This window comes from Colletes gigas, unplaced genomic scaffold (assembly GCF_013123115.1).
Source record: "Colletes gigas isolate AHSC1104 unplaced genomic scaffold, ASM1312311v1 Colletes_gigas_Sc00009, whole genome shotgun sequence".
NCBI lineage: Eukaryota > Metazoa > Arthropoda > Insecta > Hymenoptera > Colletidae > Colletes > Colletes gigas.
In genome coordinates this window covers 9,407,032-9,426,652 of record NW_025106638.1, presented here as the reverse complement: position 1 = coordinate 9,426,652, position 19,621 = coordinate 9,407,032, and the positions used below count along the sequence as shown (strand labels likewise).

Here is a 19,621-nt window from a genome sequence, read left to right as displayed (position 1 = left end):
AAATCACATATCCATTATTTACGTATGTATTTTAAGTCTAATTTAATTCCATCGTAAATATGTATTCATCATGATTTCGACAACTATTTTACAACTTTTCACGCCACAGTACAGTTAGAAGATTTTGTTCATTAAAATTTATTTTAATCTTTATCAACTCGTATAGTTTTTTCAGAAATGAGTACACCTAAGAATTATCCAAATGTAATCTAGAAAGAATAATTACTCTTCGAGAAATCTAAGGAATGAGTTCGAACAACATAGCTTTAAGGTAAACGCGTTCAAAGTTGTTGAACGATGTGCTCCAGTCATCGGTCACGCTCTCGTAAATATTCTATAAACTTCGTCATTATTTATGTTAACTGGCGAGATCTGCGCAGCACGTGGCAGGTAGCAGAGCGTGGTTGTGGCACACCGAATGAATGCTACACTTAATTAATTTTAACACAAAACTTACATTTCGAAATTTACATTTAAACACGTGCTACTACGGTTCAACATAACCTTTCACAACAGTTCGAGGCAGAACAGTTCAGAAGAAGGGGACGCACAGCGGTGATCCCCCGTATTTATACATAACCAGGGATACCAACTGCTGAGCTTGCAACTAGTGTTGGAATGCGGTGATTTTTATTCCAACAAAGGGTATAGCCGAAAAAGGGGGTCAAATGTGCCCTTGAACGAAATGTGACATACGATGGATCCATCGATAGAGCATCAAGAAAAAACGTTCTGTGCCAAATTTTAACCCTCTATCCTGTTTGGAAGGGTAGTTATTGAGAAAATTCGGATTAACGAATTTCTGCCTATTTCCCCTACTTTAATCGAGTAGAAAAATTATGAAAAAAATCTGGTGCATTGTGGTTATCGAGATACGTGTTTGAGAATTTTTTCCGATTTTTCGATTCCAAATCCTAGGTGTGAAAAATTGAAAACGCAAAAAAACACAGAAAAATACGGATTTCGTATCGAAGCTTTCGAGACACTAGATTTCTATAATTACTGTAAATGCGTATCGTCATTGGTTATCTCCCTGAATTTTTTCAGATTTTTTGATAGGGTGCGCCGTAGTAGGAAAAATGAAAAACCGATTTTTTCGACGTTTTTCGGGTGAAAAAGCATCTTATACTTTGAATTTTTGTATTCTCTTTAATAGATAACTATATTGTATGGTTTTAAACATTTCTATGTTGAGCAGAACATTGTATACAAGAAGAAAAGTAAAAATAAGTCACGAAATAGAAATTGCTATGCGCGATATATTAAGAAGTATCAACGGTATTTTCAAGAGCTGCGATGGTGCAGTAAGTAAGACGCTCGACTGTGAGACTGCTGCAAACTTTTTGACGCGCGTTCACGCCCTGCTAAAGTACATTTTTTTTATTATATTAATTTTGTTTTTTTTTTTTTCAATTTCTAACTAAACGACAGTGAAAAACTTATTTGTTTATTAATATTTAAAAAATATTTTCACCCAAAATATACGTTCATATTCTTTTTATTGAAAAATCTTCTTGCGGTAGGTACTGAAATTTTTGGACGAAATTAAACAATTTCCAATCATACTAAAAAAATTATATTTAGTTACAAGGATCGATTACAAGCATTTTAAGTGAATAGACATATCCCCGAAATCCTACGCGCTTTCGAGAAAATAATTCTTTACCGAAAATCTGATGTGAGGCTTCCTTAAAATTTCATGCGAATCTTTAAAATGTCATAACTTCTGAACGTATTGAAGGATTTTAATGTTTGAAGCGGCAAATAACGCGTATTTTGGCGAAGAATATGTAGGCGTTATAACAATAGTGAAAAAGTTGTTCCTTAATCCCGTAAAGTTAGAAAAACCCCATAAAAATGGTCCAATTTTCAAACGGCCATAACTCCTACAATAGTGAACATATTTCAATGAAAATTTTTTCTAAAGTATAGCTCATCGGTGCCTATAATAAAGTATTAGACATTTTTTCTGTAGAGCGTGAAACAAATTTATTAAAAATGAAAAACAATTTTTTAAGAAAAATCAACCAGGGGGTAGGTGTCTAAATTTTTCGACGAAAAAAAAATTTCAAATCGTTTTGAAAAAATTATTTTCTAGCTAAGGGGGTCAATTACAATTATTTTTTGTGAATAGACATACCCCCGAAATCCTACACAGTTTCGAAGAAAAATTCAAATAAATATATCGCGCATAGAACTTTTTTTTTTGCTTTTCTTCTTGTATACACTGTTATGCTCAACATAGAAATGTTTAAAGCCATACAATATAGTTATCTATTAAAGAGAATACAAAAATTCAAAGTATAAGATGCTTTTTCACGCGAAAAACGTCGAAAAAATCGGATTTTCATTTTTCCTACTACGGCGCACCCTATCAAAAAATCTGAAAAAATTCAGGGAGATAACCAATGATAATACACATTTACAGTAATTATAGAAATCTAGTGTCTCGAAAGCTTCGATACGAAATCCGTATTTTTCTGTGTTTTTTTTTGCGTTTTCAATTTTTCACACCTAGGATTTGCAATCGAAAAATCGGAAAAAATTCTGAAACACGTATCTCGATAACCACAATGCACCAGATTTTTTTCATAATTTTTCTACTCGATTAAATAGGGGAAATAGGCAGAAATTCGTTAACCCGAATTTTCTCAATAACTACCCTTCCAAACAAGATAGAGGGTTAAAATTTGGCACAGAACATTTTTTCTTGATGCTCTATCGATGGATCCATCGTATGTCACATTTGATTCAAGGGCACATTTGGCCCTCTTATTCGGCTATACCCTTTAGAATTTCAGAATTAAACTACAGGTATATATGTAAAGAAAATATATTTTCTTTAATTTAAATCGAGCGCGCTTCGCATGCTCAGCGCACTCTTTGAACTGATCCTACATTTGAGATAGATAGAGGGAGTTAGGGAGAGAACAAAGAGTAAATGAATATAGAGAGCGCATGTCCAGAAAGATTAACCAAAGATACAAATAGTTAATGAACAGAATAAGATAGCGAGAGAAAGTTAGTGTAAATAAAGAGAGTGAACAATAGACTCTAATTGTCGTTTCTTTATTTACAGGTGAGTTTGTAAATAGTTGTAAAAAGTGTAAATTAATAAATATTTAATAAACATAATCTTTAGTTACAGAGAAACAAATTTAGTCTGTTGTTTAATTATTAACACAGGATAGAGTACCTCATTATATATATTTCGAACTAGCTGGTTTCAAGAAATATAAAAAAATAATTATGTACCTATACTTACCCAAACTCTATAATTGACAAATATACGATAGAGCAAAAATAAATTGTTTATTTCTCAAATAAATTTAAGAATAGTTTGGATAATGTTATACATAATAAATGTATATTATATTGTCTTTTGGACGGATATTATATAAAGACACCTAGCTTCTACAATAATCATTACTTTTGTACAAAAAATGATCTTATATTCCGTCAAACATTACCAAAAACCTAGAATCATACAATATACTTATTTAAAGAAAAGAAATTGCCAAAGAGGGCTGAGAGAATGATCCTTTAGGCCAGAAGACCCCCTTAACACTTTACCGACCGATAGCCTATTAATCAACTGTTTTACCGGCCAACACTTTACCGACCGATAGCCTATTAATCAACTGTTTTACCGGCCGACGCTTACCGACCGATAGCCGATTAATCAATCGCTACCGGTCGGTAAAGTGTTAACACGTTCGACGACAGTAAAAATTTTGATGAGCTGCTAAAATGGACGGGCGATTTACAAGTACTGCAATTTTACTTAATTTACGATAGCTAAAAGCAATTTTTTAAATACTAAAAGACAAAATACAATGAAAATACTGAAAGTTAGCCATTACATTAAAGTGCATAATAAATTAAAATAATAAAAACTATACAGGGTGGAAAAATTTTAATGGGAGATTCTAGAGGCCAAAATAAGACGAAAATCAAGAATATCAATTTCTTGATTGAGGCTTCGTTAAAAAGTTATTAAAAAATTTCAAATCATTCTGAAAAAATTATTTTTGGTTAAAAAGGTTAATTACAATCATTTTTGGTGAATACATATACCCCCGAAATCCTACTCCCTTTCGAGAAAAAAATTCGAGTAGGCGTTGAAATTTTTCGGCGAAAAAAAATTTTCGAATCGTTCTAAAAAAATTATTTTTGGTTGTGGGGCTCAATTACAATCATTTTTGGTCATTGGGCATACCCCCGAAATCATACCCATTTTCGAGAAAAAAAATTCCTTACCGAAAATATAATTTCCGACCAGAAATTTAATTTGAAAATTCATAACTTCTGAACGGATTGAACGATTTTAATGTTTCAAACGGCAAACTACGCGTATTTTGGAAAAGAATATGTAGAAATTCTAAAAAAATTAGAAAAGTTGATCCTTAACGCCGGAAAATGAGAAAAACTCCATAAAAATGGTCCAATTTTCAAACAGCCATAACTTCCGCAATAGTGAATATATTTGAATGAAACTTTTTTTTGTAGTAGAGCTCATGGGTACCTACAACAAAGTATTAGACAACTTTTCTGTTGGGCGTTAAACAAAATTATTAAAATTGAAAAACTGAAATAAGTAAGAGGATAATAATATTCAAGAATATTATTAACCATGTCGTTAAGTGTTAAAAAAAAAAAATATTCATTCAAAAATAGTGCAAAATGACTACGCCGGTGCCATTATCGCGAGGCGTAGTTTGAATTTGAAAAAAAAAAAAAAATAAAAATTTTTCTCTTAATCTACATGAGTATAGCTAGAGAAATACTTAGGGTATCTTCGATAAGTTAATTTTAACATTGTTTATTAACAAATGATTGCCCTATTTGTTGTACAAAGTTGAACTTTCTACTTCAAATGCACGCCAATCACACAAAAATTAATGTTTTAAAAATCTATACTCATGTAGATTAAGAAATTATTTTTTGATTTTTTTTTTTCAAATTCAAAACACGCCTCGCGAGAATTGGGGCTCCAGCGTCGTCATTTTGCACTATTTTTGAATAAATATTTTCTTTTTTAACACTTATCGACATGGTTAACACTAGACTGCCCAAGGAAGTCATTTTTACTTTCAATTAGAAAAACAATTCTGTATATAATGACACAATTTCTTAGAATTTTGTGCATTTTTTACAACATATAAATGAATTTATTAATAATTGTAGTTACCTCCCCCCTCCTTCATTTTCGGTATATATATGTGTTATACCTATATTGCCCAAAAAGCAGTAATTTTGACTGCTTGGGAAATTTTAAATAATCAAATCACTCTTATTATTGAATCGAGTGAATTTCTTATATGACCTAGTTCGGCTCTCTATTGAAATAACAGTTTTCATTTTTTTTTCGATTATCGACACACGATAACATACAAGTACATGATAAATTGTCGATTTGGGCGTACACATGATAAGTTGCAGTTTCTCAATAAGCTAAAGTAGCACTTGTTAGTCGAATCTTTATGCAGTGATACTTGTTCCAACAAGTTGTTTACTTTATTTCTTTCGTGCCCTAAATTCATAATATTGAAACCTAATATTAAAAATTAATTTTAAACAAATTTCTTTACACGTTAGTTATTCTTTCACAATAAAGTCATTTTGACTGCTTTTGGACAATATAGGTGTATACTAAGTTTCAGTCTTTGTAGTGTTAATAACATTCTTGAATATTATTATAATCTTACTTTTCCATCAATCAGAAAAAAAAACACACAACACAACACAACACAACACAACACAACACAACACAAAAAGAAGACAACACAACACAACACAACACAACACAAAAAGAAGACAACACAACACAACACAACACAAAAAGAAGACAACACAACACAACACAAAAAGAAGACAACACAACACAACACAACACAAAAAGAAGACAACACAACACAACACAACACAAAAAGAAGACAACACAACACAAAAAAAAGACAACACAACACAACACAACACAAAAAGAAGACAAAACAACACAACACAAAAAGAAGACAACACAACACAACACAATACAAAAAGAAGACAACACAACACAACACAACAGAAAAAGAAGACAACACAACACAACACAACACAAAAAGAAGACAACACAACACAACACTAAACAACACAAAAAGAAGACAACACAACACAACACAACACAAAAAGAAGACAACACAACACAACACACCACACCACAACACAACACAACACAACACAACACAACACAACACAACACAACACAACACAAAAAGAAAACAAACAAACAAACCCGGTTTATTTCAGGTTTTTACAGTGGTCATAGCCCTCAAGGGAATTACGATAAGTGCAGAGGAGGGGGGAAAGAAGTCGATGTTTACGCGCCAAGGGGGAAAGAAAGCCAGAAGAGCGAGGAAAGCGGAAGGCAAAGGAGTTCATCGTTTAACGGTAGAATCTCGAGGACCTCGGTGAGCTCCCCCGTCGTTTCATCCCGTTCGACACACTTACGGAGACCTCGCATGATCGCCTTCCGAGTGCAAGGTCGGCCAGTTACCATTAAATCTCATGTAATGAAACATCACCGGTTATCTCTTGCTCCCGTAGAATTCTACTTATATGGTTCTCATCGTTGGCATTTATTTTTTTTTTTCACTTTTGTCTTTCCAGCGTGCAATTAAAGAAACACGGACGGTATTCCAAGCATGACAATCGGGGCAGAAATAGACGGGATTTCATTCGAATAACACACGACGAATAAAAACTCTATAGCGACGTTATTCCCAACGTTTATTCAATTAAGTAGCTGTCTGGATATGTTTCCATTTCATTGTATTTTTTGTGAAACAGAGTACATCGTAATTTGTTTACATTTTATTCGTTGTTCGAAATTTGTGTCTAGACAAGAATTTTGTTGGAATTCGTTGTAAATAGAGCTCGAACTTTTTGTTAGATTATTTGTTTGTTGAATAAAACTCAAATATTATCTCGATATTTGACTATTTCAATATTTAACTATTCAAATATTCGACTACAATGGAGTTTCGTATAACAGAAAAATCGGAGATTCGTTTATTTGTTTATAAAAAAAAAATATTAACAATTTATACATACTGTATACATACAAATGTGAAAAAAATACACTAAACTTTCGTTCTGAAACGAAATATTATTTACATATACATAGTGCAAATATAAATAATAACAATAATCGAATAGTAATATTTGAATGTTATTCGTAGTGTTTGAATATTTTTCCAAATATTATGAAAACTATTCAAATAATTCCAGCTCTGATTTTAAACGATAATTGTCTAAAATCATTTAATATTTGAGTATTTTATAGGTATGTGATTACTTTGAATATTATTATTCGAATAATATAATATTCATATATGGGCACAACATAATGAGGATACTGACGATGTATTTAAATATGTAGTACGTATGTACGTCTTACCATCGGTTGGTTCGGGTCACGCATGCGAATGAACCGTTGCAATGAGTGAAATCGATGATTCTTAGAAGGTCAATAATCTGCGCGTAAACCAGTCTTAAGCAAAATGCAATCTAACATAAATCAAATTTGACAAACGATGGACCCATCGATAGAGCATCAGAAAAAAACATTCTGTGCCAAATTTCAACCCTCCATCTTGTTCGGAAGGGTAGTTATTGGGGAAAATTCGGATTAGCGAATTTGTGCCTATTTCCCCTATTTAATCGAGTACGAAAATTATGAAAAAAATTTGGTGCATTGTGGTCATTGAGATACGTGTTTGAGAATTTTTTCCGATTTTTCGATTCCAAATCCTAGGCGTGAAAAATTAAAAACGCAGAAAAATACCGATTTCGTATGGAAGCTTTCGAGACACCAGATTTATATAATTACTGTAAATGCATATTGTCATTGGTTATCTCCCTGAATTTTTTCAGATTTTTTGATTCCAAATCCTAGGCGTGAAAAATTAAAAACGCAGAAAAATACCGATTTCGTATCGAAGCTTTCGAGACACTAGATTTATATAATTACTGTAAATGCGTATTGTCATTGGTTATCTCCCTGAATTTTTTCAGATTTTTCGATTCCAAATCCTAGGCGTGAAAAATTAAAAACGCAGAAAAATACCGATTTCGTATGGAAGCTTTCGAGACACTAGATTTCTATAATTACTGTAAATGCGTATTGTCATTGGTTATCTCCCTGAATTTTTTCAGATTTTTTGATTCCAAATCCTAGGCGTGAAAAATTAAAAACGCAGAAAAATACCGATTTCGTATGGAAGCTTTCGAGACACTAGATTTATATAATTACTGTAAATGCGTATTGTCATTGGTTATCTCCCTGAATTTTTTCAGATTTTTCGATTCCAAATCCTAGGCGTGAAAAATTAAAAACGCAGAAAAATACCGATTTCGTATGGAAGCTTTCGAGACACTAGATTTATATAATTACTGTAAATGCGTATTGTCATTGGTTATGTCCTTGAATTTTTTCAGATTTTTTGGCAGGGTGTGTCGTAGTAGCAAAAATCAAAAACCGATTTTTTCAGCATTTTTCGCGTGAAAAAGCAGGTTATATTTTGAATTGTTGTATTCTCCTTAATGGATAACTATATTCTATGGTTTTAAACAATTCTATGTTGAATAGAACGGTGCATAGAATAGAAAAACAAAAATAAGTCACCAAATTAAAAGTGCTATGCGCGTTATATTTAAAAGTTTTAGCAGTATTTTTAAGAGATGTGGTGGTGCAGTGAGTAAGGTACTCGACTGTGGATAAGCTGGTAACTTTTTGACTCTAGTTCGCGCCCCGTTCAAAACACATCTTTTTTTTATTTTATCAAATTATATATTTTTTCAATTTTCAACTATATAACAACGAAAATCTATTAAATATATTTAAAACCTATATTATTATTTATTGATGTTAATGTTTCTAAAAGTTCATACAATTTAATGTGAATAGATTCAAACCGTAGAAACGCTAATATTTTATATGTATGCGTATGTATATGATATTCAAGTATTTAAAAGATTTTTTAAACGGTAAAAATAAAACTATATCTGAAAGTTTACTTTTATTGTAATGACACCTATACGTATTAAAATATCTTAACCAACTTGAATATAAAAATAAATATATATTTTCATTTTTAATAAAATTGATTAGTTCAAGAATGATTAAATAATAGTTTGAGTAACTAAAATTTAATTGTAGCCTACTTATACGACCTCGAAATTTCTCTGTCATTTAATTTATAAATACTTTCAACAAATTTTTAAATATTAACGTACTTCTAATTAAAGAATTTTTTTCTAGAGAGTGAGTAAGATTTCTGGAGTAGGTCTATTCACCAAAAATGATTGTAAATATCCCCAGCAATCGAAAATAAATTTCCAGAAAAAAATTCGAAAAGGTGTGAAATATTTGGACAAAATTAAAAAATTTCAAATCGTCTAAAAAAATCATTTTTGGTCGCAGAGGTCAATTACAATTATTTTTGGTGAATAGACATACCTTCAAAATCCTTACCACTTTCGAGAAAAAAATTCGAGAAGGTGTGAAATTTTTCGACAAAATTCAAAAATTTCAAATCGTTCTGGAAAAATTATTTTCGGTTATGGAGGTCAATTACAATAATTTTTGGTTAATAGACCTACCCTCAAAATCCTACCCACTTTCGAGAAAAAAATTCGAGAAGGTGTGAAATTTTTCGACAAAATTAAAAAATCTCAAATTGTTCTAAAAAAATTCTTTTTGGTTGTTGGGGTCACTTATAATCATTTTTGGTGAATAGACACACCCCCAAAATCATGGCCACTTTCGAGAAAAAAAATTCCTTACCGAAAATACGATTTCTAGCCAGAAATGCTTCCTTAAAATATCATAAATTCTGAACGGATTGGAAGATTTTAATGTTTTAAAGGGCAAACAACGCGTATTTAGGTGAAGAATATATAGAAATCGCAAAAATATTCGAAAAGTGGACCCTTGACTCTGCAAAATGAGAAAAACCCCATAAAAATGGTACAATCTTCAAACGGCCATAACTCCTACAGTAGTGAATATATTTGAATGAAACTTTTTTCTGAAGTAGAGCTCGTGGGTACCTACAATAAAGTATTAGGCAACTTTCTTGTAGGACGTCAAACAGAATTACTAAAAATCAAAAACGAATATTTAAGAAAAATTAATAGGGAGTAAGTAGGTGTTTAAATTTTGCGGCGAAAAGAAAATTTCAAATCGTTCTGGAAAAATTATTTTCGGTCGCAGAGGTCAATTACAATTATTTTTGGTGAATAGACATACCTTCGAAATCCTACCCACTTTCGAGAAAAAAATTCGAGAAGGTGTGAAATATATCGACAAAATTACAAAATTTCAAATCGTTCTGGAAAAATTATTTTTGGTTATGGAGGTCAATCACAGTCATTTTTGGTGAATAGACATACCCTCAAAATCCTACCCACTTTCGAGAAAAAAATTTGAGAAGGTACTGAATTTTTCGACAAAATTAAAAAATTTCAAATCGTTTTGGAAAAATTATTTTCGTTTGCGGGGGTAAATTACAATCATTTTTGGTTATTAGACATACCCTCAAAATCCTACCCACTTTCGAGAAAAAAATTCAGAACTGGAGGAACTTTAAACGTTAATAACTTTTTAACAAAGCATCAATATAAAAATTGATATTCTTGATTTTCTTTTTATTTTGGTCTCTAGAATCTTCCATTACAATTTTTCCCAGGGTTGTGCCGAATACCTTGCATATGAACGAGTCGGTTACGACGACGACGACGCATTTGCACGGACCGTATATTAATTTAACAAGATTAGAACCATTTATACATAGCCGAGCGAAGGATAAAGAAGCAAATGCTGGAAAGTTTCACGACTTCGTCGCGAATAGTAATACCGTGTTTAACAAACTCGACAAAACATTCTGAAAACACATATATCTCGATATCATTCATTCGTGATAACTTTAATTACAATTTTATATTCAAGTTTACCACCTATAATAACATTTTCAATGAAATGAGTATTTATTGATGTTGGAATGTTCAAAATTTAGCGCCATTCAAAAAAAAAAATTCGTGAGCTCTTATGTTTTTATGTTTTCGTTTTTGTACGGTATGCGGCGCGACAGTCGAATAAGTGTGCCTTGGTTTTGGCTGCCAATTCTATCTTGTGTAAGAATCTATACTATTATATAAAGAGAGATTTTTATGTTCGCGCAAAACTCAAGACCTATTGAACCGATCTTCCTCAAATTTTGACACGTTATTCCTGCATACTCTAGGACGGACATAGGCTATGTAGCATGTCTCAGAAGCGCGTTATTAACATGCAATTTATATGCAAAGATTTCATGTGTACGACTGTTTGGCAGACCACGTGACCCCTGTGTACGACAGTCTACTTGCGCGCGCATGCGCTTATTCGGCCCGCGCGATACCTCGCCCGTAGCAGTACTGCGATGTCACCGCCAGGTGGCGAAGCTTCTCGAGCGCTTTCTCGCGAGAGAATTGCATTATCGCGGTTGTATATGTCAGGACGATCGTCTGGTCACTAATTGCTTTTGCACAAGGTCGGACGAAGCTGAGACAGGGCATGCTAGTTAATAAATAAAATACTTTCGTTACTGATGAGAAACTATGAATTGAATTTATGGTTGTCGAAGAATCGCCACACTCTTCGTGGTTCTTCCTGGCAATAAAAAAATATAATTGTGCTATTCAACGGACTAAAATTAAATTTAGAAAATAGTAATTCGAAGAGTTTCGTAAGAAAATTGTTATTAGAATCGATGATTGTGAAATTGATTAATACTTGAATAAGACGTAACTTCAAACAATATGTCTGACGTAGGGTGATAGATATCGGTAAAAGTACACTTTTTCTCTCGATAAAAATAATCATTATAGAATCGCTGCGATTGATTCGACGATAAAGTTGATTCAGTTCAGCTCTTTCGCTATGAGTTTCCTCATTTCCTGGGAAGTGACTCCTTAAAGGGAAACAGACTTCCTTCGATTATCCAATTGCAAGTTCGTCGATTAAACTTTCGCTAATGCAACGGTTTAGCTCGATCCGTTTCATCTGTATCGCTCCTAATCGAGCTAAAGCCGTTAGAAGTATAATCTTATCACATTGTTGGTCGATCGCGATGAATCTAGAATACGATGCTTGCTGAGAATATTTCTTGTAAACACTTTTGTTATCATTCCGTTGTCATAATCAGTAAATATACAGGTGGATTTTTTACGGTATATTTAGATACGTAGTATTAGCGGGCGAATAGTATACATAGAGAACAAAGCGTTTATTTTTTACTAAATTACTATTTACAAGTGTCTTTAAAGAAATTTTACTTCATTTAGTAAATGTTATATGCATTTTTATCCTAGAAACATTCTTGCAATGTAGAACATTACATTTCGGGGAAAACGATCGAAGTTTCAAACAGTTGTGTAATTAAATTGCATTTTATAATTTAGTTTTTGATTTCGATATTATCGTATTCGTTATCGTGTTGTGTTAAACATGCTTGATATTAAAAATATATTTATGATACGAAATTGATCATTTGCTGCTTGATAAAATAATAAAATATTTATTTTAAAAATTGATCATTTCTATATATCATTCAAATTAGTTTGATATGTTAGAAATTGCCAGAAATGGGCGAATCGAGAATGGAAATTGGAATGGAAAATCTGATTATATTTCTCGATAATTTTTTCATTAGTAAAATATTCCAAAATTTATATTTTTGACGTAATATTGATAAGATTTATCAAAACCATGAAAATAAAATTAATGAATTTACTTATTTAATACAAAAATTTTACAAAATAAAACATTATTTATTTGTTTTAAAATAGTATTTTAAAAAGCATAATACGTCTAATACTGGTTTTCTTTTTTATGATAAAATCTGTAGCTAGAAATAAATTATTGTAGATAAGGTGTTCTTTTTCCAGTGAGCTCAAAAATATGAAATTCTTTTGTTAAAGTTTGGAATTTATCTCCGGGATTGATGCTAAATTCTTATACGCTCCAATGTTATTAATAGGATTTGACAAATTTTAATATATTCATTGCGTGGATCATTCTTCATGTAATCTAAATTTATTTCAGCTGATATTTTTTTCAATTGAATTCCTTGCTCATAAATGAATCATAGCCCCCATAGTATTCTATCTGGTATTACAATTCAAAAGAAGTTTTAATTCTGTAATTTCTTCTTCTTTTTCTATATATTTTTATAGAATATCATATTTCGTTGCTAACATTTGTTATAAATTGTAACTTACGTACATAGACACTAACAAGTTTGTTCGTGGATGTGTTTATTATTGCTTATACAGGGTGTTCGGCCACTCTTGGGGAAAAATTTAAATGGGAGATTCTAGAGGCCAAAATAAGACGAAAATCAAGAATATCAATTTCTTGACAGAGGTTTCGTTAGAAAGTTATTAAAAAATTAAATTAAAAAATTCCAATCGTTCTAGAAAAATTATTATCGGTTGCTGGGGTCAATTATAATCATTTTTAGTGAATAGACATACCCCCGAAATCCTACCCACTTTCGAGAAAAAAATTCCTTACCGAAAATGTAATCTGAGGCCTGAAAATGGTTCCCCGAAATTTCATGCATATCTTTAAAATATCGTAACTTCTGTAAGGATTGGAGAATTTTAAAGTTTCAGAATACAAACAACGCGTGTTTTGGTCAAGGATATGTAAAAATTCCAAGAATGTTCGAAAAGTTGTTCCCTAACCCCATAAAAGTGGTGCAATTTTCAAATGGCCTAAACTCCTACAATAATAAACATATTTCAATGAAACTTTTTTCTGGCGTAGAGCTCATGGGTACCTACAAAAAAGTGTTAGACAACTTTTCTATACGGCATCAATCAAAATTATTAAAAATGAAAAACGAATTTTTAAGCAAAATCGACGGGGACTAAATTTTCGACGAAAGAACAAAATTTCAAATCGTTTTAGAAAAATTATTTTCGGTTTGCAGGGGTCGATTACCATCATTTTTAATGAATAGACACAGCTCCAAAATTTTTCATTTTCGGTGAATATACATACTCCAGAAATTCTAACCATTTTTGAGAAAAAAATTCATTACTGAAAATACAATATCTGACCATAACTGAATTGTTACCCTGAAAATTGAAGAATTTCAAATCATTCTGGAAAAATTATTTTCAGTTGCAGGGGTCGATTGCAATTACTTTTGGTCAATAGACACACCCCTGAAATCCTACGCACTTTCGTGAAAAAAATTCGAGTATGTGTTGAAATTTTTCGGCGAAAAAAAAAATTTCAAATCGTTCCGGAAGAATTATTTTCAATTGCAGTGGTCAATTACTATCGTTTTTGGTCAATAGACATACGCCCGAAATCCTGCGCATTGTCGAGAAAAAAATTCAGTACTGGCGGAATTTTAAACGTTCATAACGTTTTAACGGAGCCTCCATCAACAAATTCGTATTCTTGATTTTTGTCCTATTTTGGCCTCTAGAATCTCCCGTTAAAATTTTTCTCAGGAGTGGCCGAACACCCTATATATTTGCACCTGACTACTAATACGCAATTTCGAAATATAATAAGCAAATATCAATAAGCAATTTATTTACAATAAAGATTTATAATAATACATTTCCTAGACTTAAATTTCTCAAGAAATTTCGGAGAGAAAAACATTAGTACGCCAAAGGGTTGTATTCTTTTTGTGCTTCATATTACACATACAAGTTCTTTCTCAAGAACATTATGCATTTTCGTTGTCGCGAATACAATTTGTCCTTTTCTCGATTCAAAATGTCTCCCATAGTATTTTTAAAAACTTCATCGGTACATGCACTTGTTTCACTATTTTTGTTGTTATCAAATTCGAACTGACGTATAATAATGTTTTGCGTTGATCCAACAAGGTAACATTTTCTAAATAATTTGCTGTTCTTCGTAACCACCATTTTGGTTACGGTAATAAGCACCATATTTTTCCTGTAATTTTGTTGTCTTTTCAACTTTCGTTTCAATCAATTAATTGAATTTTGTTTTAATAATTATAGATTCTCACGTTCGGAATACAAATATATTGAAATATTATATCGAGACTTTATTCGATTAGTGACTTTGATCATTTTGACAAGAGAAATTCCTGCGCACTATCGAGAAAAAAATTCAGTAAGAGCGCAACTTTAAACGTTCATAACTTTTTAACGCCATTTTTGAAATTTGAAACTCGCGAAACTCGGGTAAATAATAATTTGTATAAATAACCGTCGTGAATATTGTGACAATATGAATTTATTTTTATTTAAGTAAGAATAATTCAATCGAATTTGTGGTTAGATTTCAGACTTCTGTAATAAAAAATTTGATCTATTTACCCGTTTCATTATACTTTTAACAATGCTTTTGCATAACTTTTATTTGAAGTAGTTTCTTTTAATACTGTCATGTTAGTAGCTTTCTCTTAACATGGTACACGATCATAACTTTTAAATCGAGTAGAGGTCAAAATAACACGAAAATCAAGAATATCAATTTCCTGACCGAGTCTTCATTAAAAAGTTATTAAAGAATTCAATTAAAAAATTTCAAATCATACCAAAAAAATTATATTTAGTTATAGGTGTCAATTACAAGCATTTTTGGTCAATAGACATACCCACGAAATCCTAATCATTTTCGAGAAAAAAATTCGGGAAGATGTAAAACTTTTCGACAAAATTAAAAAATTTGAAATTCTTCTGGAAAAATTATTCTCGGTTACGGGGGTTAATTGCAATAATTTTCGGTGAATAGACACACCCCCGAAATTTTACGCATTTTCGAGAAAAAAATTCGGAAAGATGTAAAACTTTTCGACAAAATTAAAAAATTACAAATCGTCCTGGAAAAATTATTTTCGGTTGCAGGGGTCAAGTATAATTATTTTTGGTGAATAGACATACCTTCAAAATTCTTACCACTTTCGAGAAAAAAATTCGAGAAGGTGCGAAATTTTTCGACAAAATTAGAAAATTTCAAATCGTTCCAAAAAAAATTCTTTTTGGTTGTTGGGGTCACTTATAATCATTTTTGGTGAATAGACACACCCCCGAAATCATGGCCACTTTCGAGAAAAAAAATTCCATACCGAAAATACGATTTCTAGCCAGAAATGCTTCCTTGAAATATCATAAATTCTGAACGGATTGGAAGATTTTAATGTTTTAAAGGGCAAACAACGCGTATTTAGGTGAAGAATATATAGAAATCGCAAAAGTATTGGAAAAGTGGACCCTTGACTCTGCAAAATGAGAAAAACCCCATAAAAATGATACAATCTTCAAACGGCCATAACTCCTACAGTAGTGAATATATTTGAATGAAACTTTTTTCTGAAGTAGAGCTCGTGGGTACCTACAATAAAGTATTAGGCAACTTTCTTGTAGGACGTCAAACAGAATTACTAGAAATCAAAAACGAATATTTAAGAAAAATTAATAGGGAGTAAAGTAGGTGTTTAAATTTTGCGGCGAAAAGAAAATTTCAAATCGTTCCGGAAAAATTATTTTTATATACAGGCGTCAATTACAATCATTTTGTATGCATAGACATACCTCCAAAATCCTACCCACTTTCGAGAAAAAACTTCTTTACCGAAAATATAATCTGAAATGGTTCCCGAAATTTTATGCGAATTTTTGAAACATCATAACTCCTGAACGAATTGGGCGATTTTACTGTTTCAAAGTGCAAACAACGCGTATTTTGGGGAGGAATACGTGGAAATTTCAAAAATATTCGAAAAATTGTGCCTTCACCGCGTAAAATGAGAAACACCCCATAAAAATCGTCCAATATTCAAACAGCCATAACTCCTACAATGGTAAAGGTATCTCATTTAAATTTTTTTCTTAATCAGAGCCCATGGATATCTACAATAAAGTATTAGACAACTTTTCTGTAGAGCGACAAACAAATTTATTAAAAATGAAAAACAAATTTTTAACATAAATCGACAAGGGGGCTACGTGCTTAAATTTTTCGCGAGCAAAAAAAATTTCAAATCGTTTTGAAAAAATAAGGTTTAGTTGCGGGTGTCAATTGCAATCATTTTTGGCCAATACACGTAACCCCAAAATCCTACGCACTTTCGAGAAAAAAATTTGGGAAGATGTAAAACTTTTCGACAAAATTAAAAAATTTCAAATCCTTCTGGAAAAATTATTTTCGGTTGCGGGACACAATTACAATAATTTTTGGTGAATACACATACCCTTGAAATCCTACCCACTTTCGAGAAAAAAATTCGGGAATATGTAAAACTTTTCGACAAAATTAAAAAATTTCAAATCCTTCTGGAAAAATTATTTTCAGTTGTGGGGGTCAATTACAATAATTTTCGGTGAATAGACACACCCCCGAAATTTTACGCATTTTCGAGAAAAAAATTCGGAAAGATGTAAAACTTTTCGACAAAATTGAAAAATTTCAAATCCTTCTGGAAAAATTATTTTTGGTTGCGGGGGTCAATTACAATCATTTTTGGTCATTAGACATACCTTCGAAATCCTACCCACTTTCGAGAAAAAAATTCGGGAAAATGTAAAACTTTTCGACAAAATTAAAAAATTTCAAATCGTCCTGGAAAAATTATTTTCAGTTGTGGGGGTCAATTACAATAATTTTCGGTGAATAGACCTACCCCCGAAATCCTACCCACTTTTTAGAAAAAAATTCTTAATTTTCGTGTTACTTTAACCTCTAAAATCTCCTGTTAAAATTTTTCCCACGATCGATCGAACACCCTGTATATTTTTTGACGAATTACGCGGGAAAGGAGACAACCATGAGTGGAGCTACGGAATCGAACGATGACAAGCGTTCGACCGAGAAAGGAAAGAAGCATTAACGTAGGAACGTATCGCGCGAGATAAGAGTCAAGGGTTAACTCCTTCTAAGGGGGGGGATCAATGACATAAGAAAAAACGTCTCGTAGGATCCCGGTTTGCTTGCGTTATGTATCTCAATGCTTCGCGTCACGTCCGTTTTTTCGTGAGAAACGTTTCCGTGTGCTCGTCGCTGTCTCTCGTGCTTCCCAATTACTCATCGACGAATGCGAAAAGCTCCTTCCCACACATCGCTGGTTCGTCATCGCGTATCGCGTACTCCGTTAACGTTTTATCGCGCGCAGAGATTTCGACGAGAATCGATCGAGCTCACGAAAACGAGAGAAGAAAACAATAGACAGCTGAGGAAACAACTGGACGCTACGAACCAACGGTCGGGAGCAAATGGTCACCCGAGCAGCTTTTCTATTTTCGACGACGAATACGACGCATTCGCGGCACGGGTGTCCCGCCTTTGTCACCGGTTACTTTCGGCGACCCTCGCGATCACCGAAACGGACAAGACACGTCGAGAGAAAGAAGAGAGTACAAGGAAGAAACCAGTCCAGTCCGTTCCACGCCCATATCGTGGATAGAACGATCGCCTTTTTTCCTCCTATCTCCTTCTCCTTCCTCCGTCTTCGCTCTCCACGCGTGCTTAAACTCACCTTGATGATCAGCTCGATCTCGGGCACATCCCCGTTGCTGGTGCCATTCTCGTGGCTGTCGTCCGCCATCCTTCAGTACGTTGTTCCGTAGTTAACGGAGAAAAGGCACTCTTTTTGTCGTACACCGTAGCCTCACGATCGGAACGTAACACGGTTTTTCTCCTTCAACAATAAACTCCAACAGAACACGATGGAGGCTCGCGAAATACTGACGCAGCGCGTGTCGCGCCACGTTTACGACAATGGCGCCGACCTGTGGGTGAACTAGCAATTTATCTTCACCGATCCCGGTCGGTATAGTAGGAAACTTTCTTTAGACCCGGGAATATTTAAACCTGTGATCTCGACTCAACGAAAACGTGATTAACATGGTGGACACTGCTGACCAAAGCTTGAAACCAGCATCGTGTCCTTAAAACACTGAAAATAAATGAAACTTAATTTGAAATTTTTTAAATAATGACACTGGGAATATTGCGAGATAACTAGTACGCCATTGAACTATTGAATACAAGAAAACCTCGGTCATCGAAACATCCATTATTTGATCTCTCAATTATACAGATGTTCTATTATCGGAACTATACATATATGTTGTATATTGTGATTGACCTCCATAACCAAAAATAATTTTTCCAGAACGATTTGAAATTTTGTAATTTTGTCGAAATATTTCACACATTCTCGAATTTTTTTCTCGAAAGTGGGAAGGACTTCGAAGGTGTGTCCAATAACCAAAAATGATTGTAATTGACCCCCGCGACCAAAAATAATTTTTCCAGAACGATTTGAAATTTTCTTATCGCCGCAAAATTTAAACACCTACTTACTCCCTATTAATTTTTCTTAAATATTCGTTTTTGATTTTTAGTAATTCTGTTTGACGTCCTACAAGAAAGTTGGCTAATACTTTATTGTAGGTACCCACGAGCTCTACTTCAGAAAAAAGTTTCATTCAAATATATTCACTACTGTAGGAGTTATGGTCGTTTGAAGATTGTATCATTTTTATGGGGTTTTTCTCATTTTGCAGAGTCAAGGGTCCACTTTTCCAATATTTTTGC

General features: G+C 32.7%; 1 protein-coding gene across 1 annotated transcript in view; it reads right to left on the bottom strand.

Moving 5' to 3' along the window:
- The window catches only part of LOC122397150 (chloride intracellular channel exc-4), a 57,616-nt gene extending 38,834 nt beyond the window's left edge, over window positions 1–18,782 (bottom strand). Inside the window, exon 1 of the mRNA XM_043396082.1 lies at window positions 18,558–18,782. Within this exon, the coding sequence (XP_043252017.1) occupies window positions 18,558–18,626 (69 nt within the window). The 5' untranslated portion in view covers window positions 18,627–18,782. The remainder of the gene's footprint in view (window positions 1–18,557) is intronic.
- Between the last annotated feature and the right edge of the window lie 839 nt (window positions 18,783–19,621).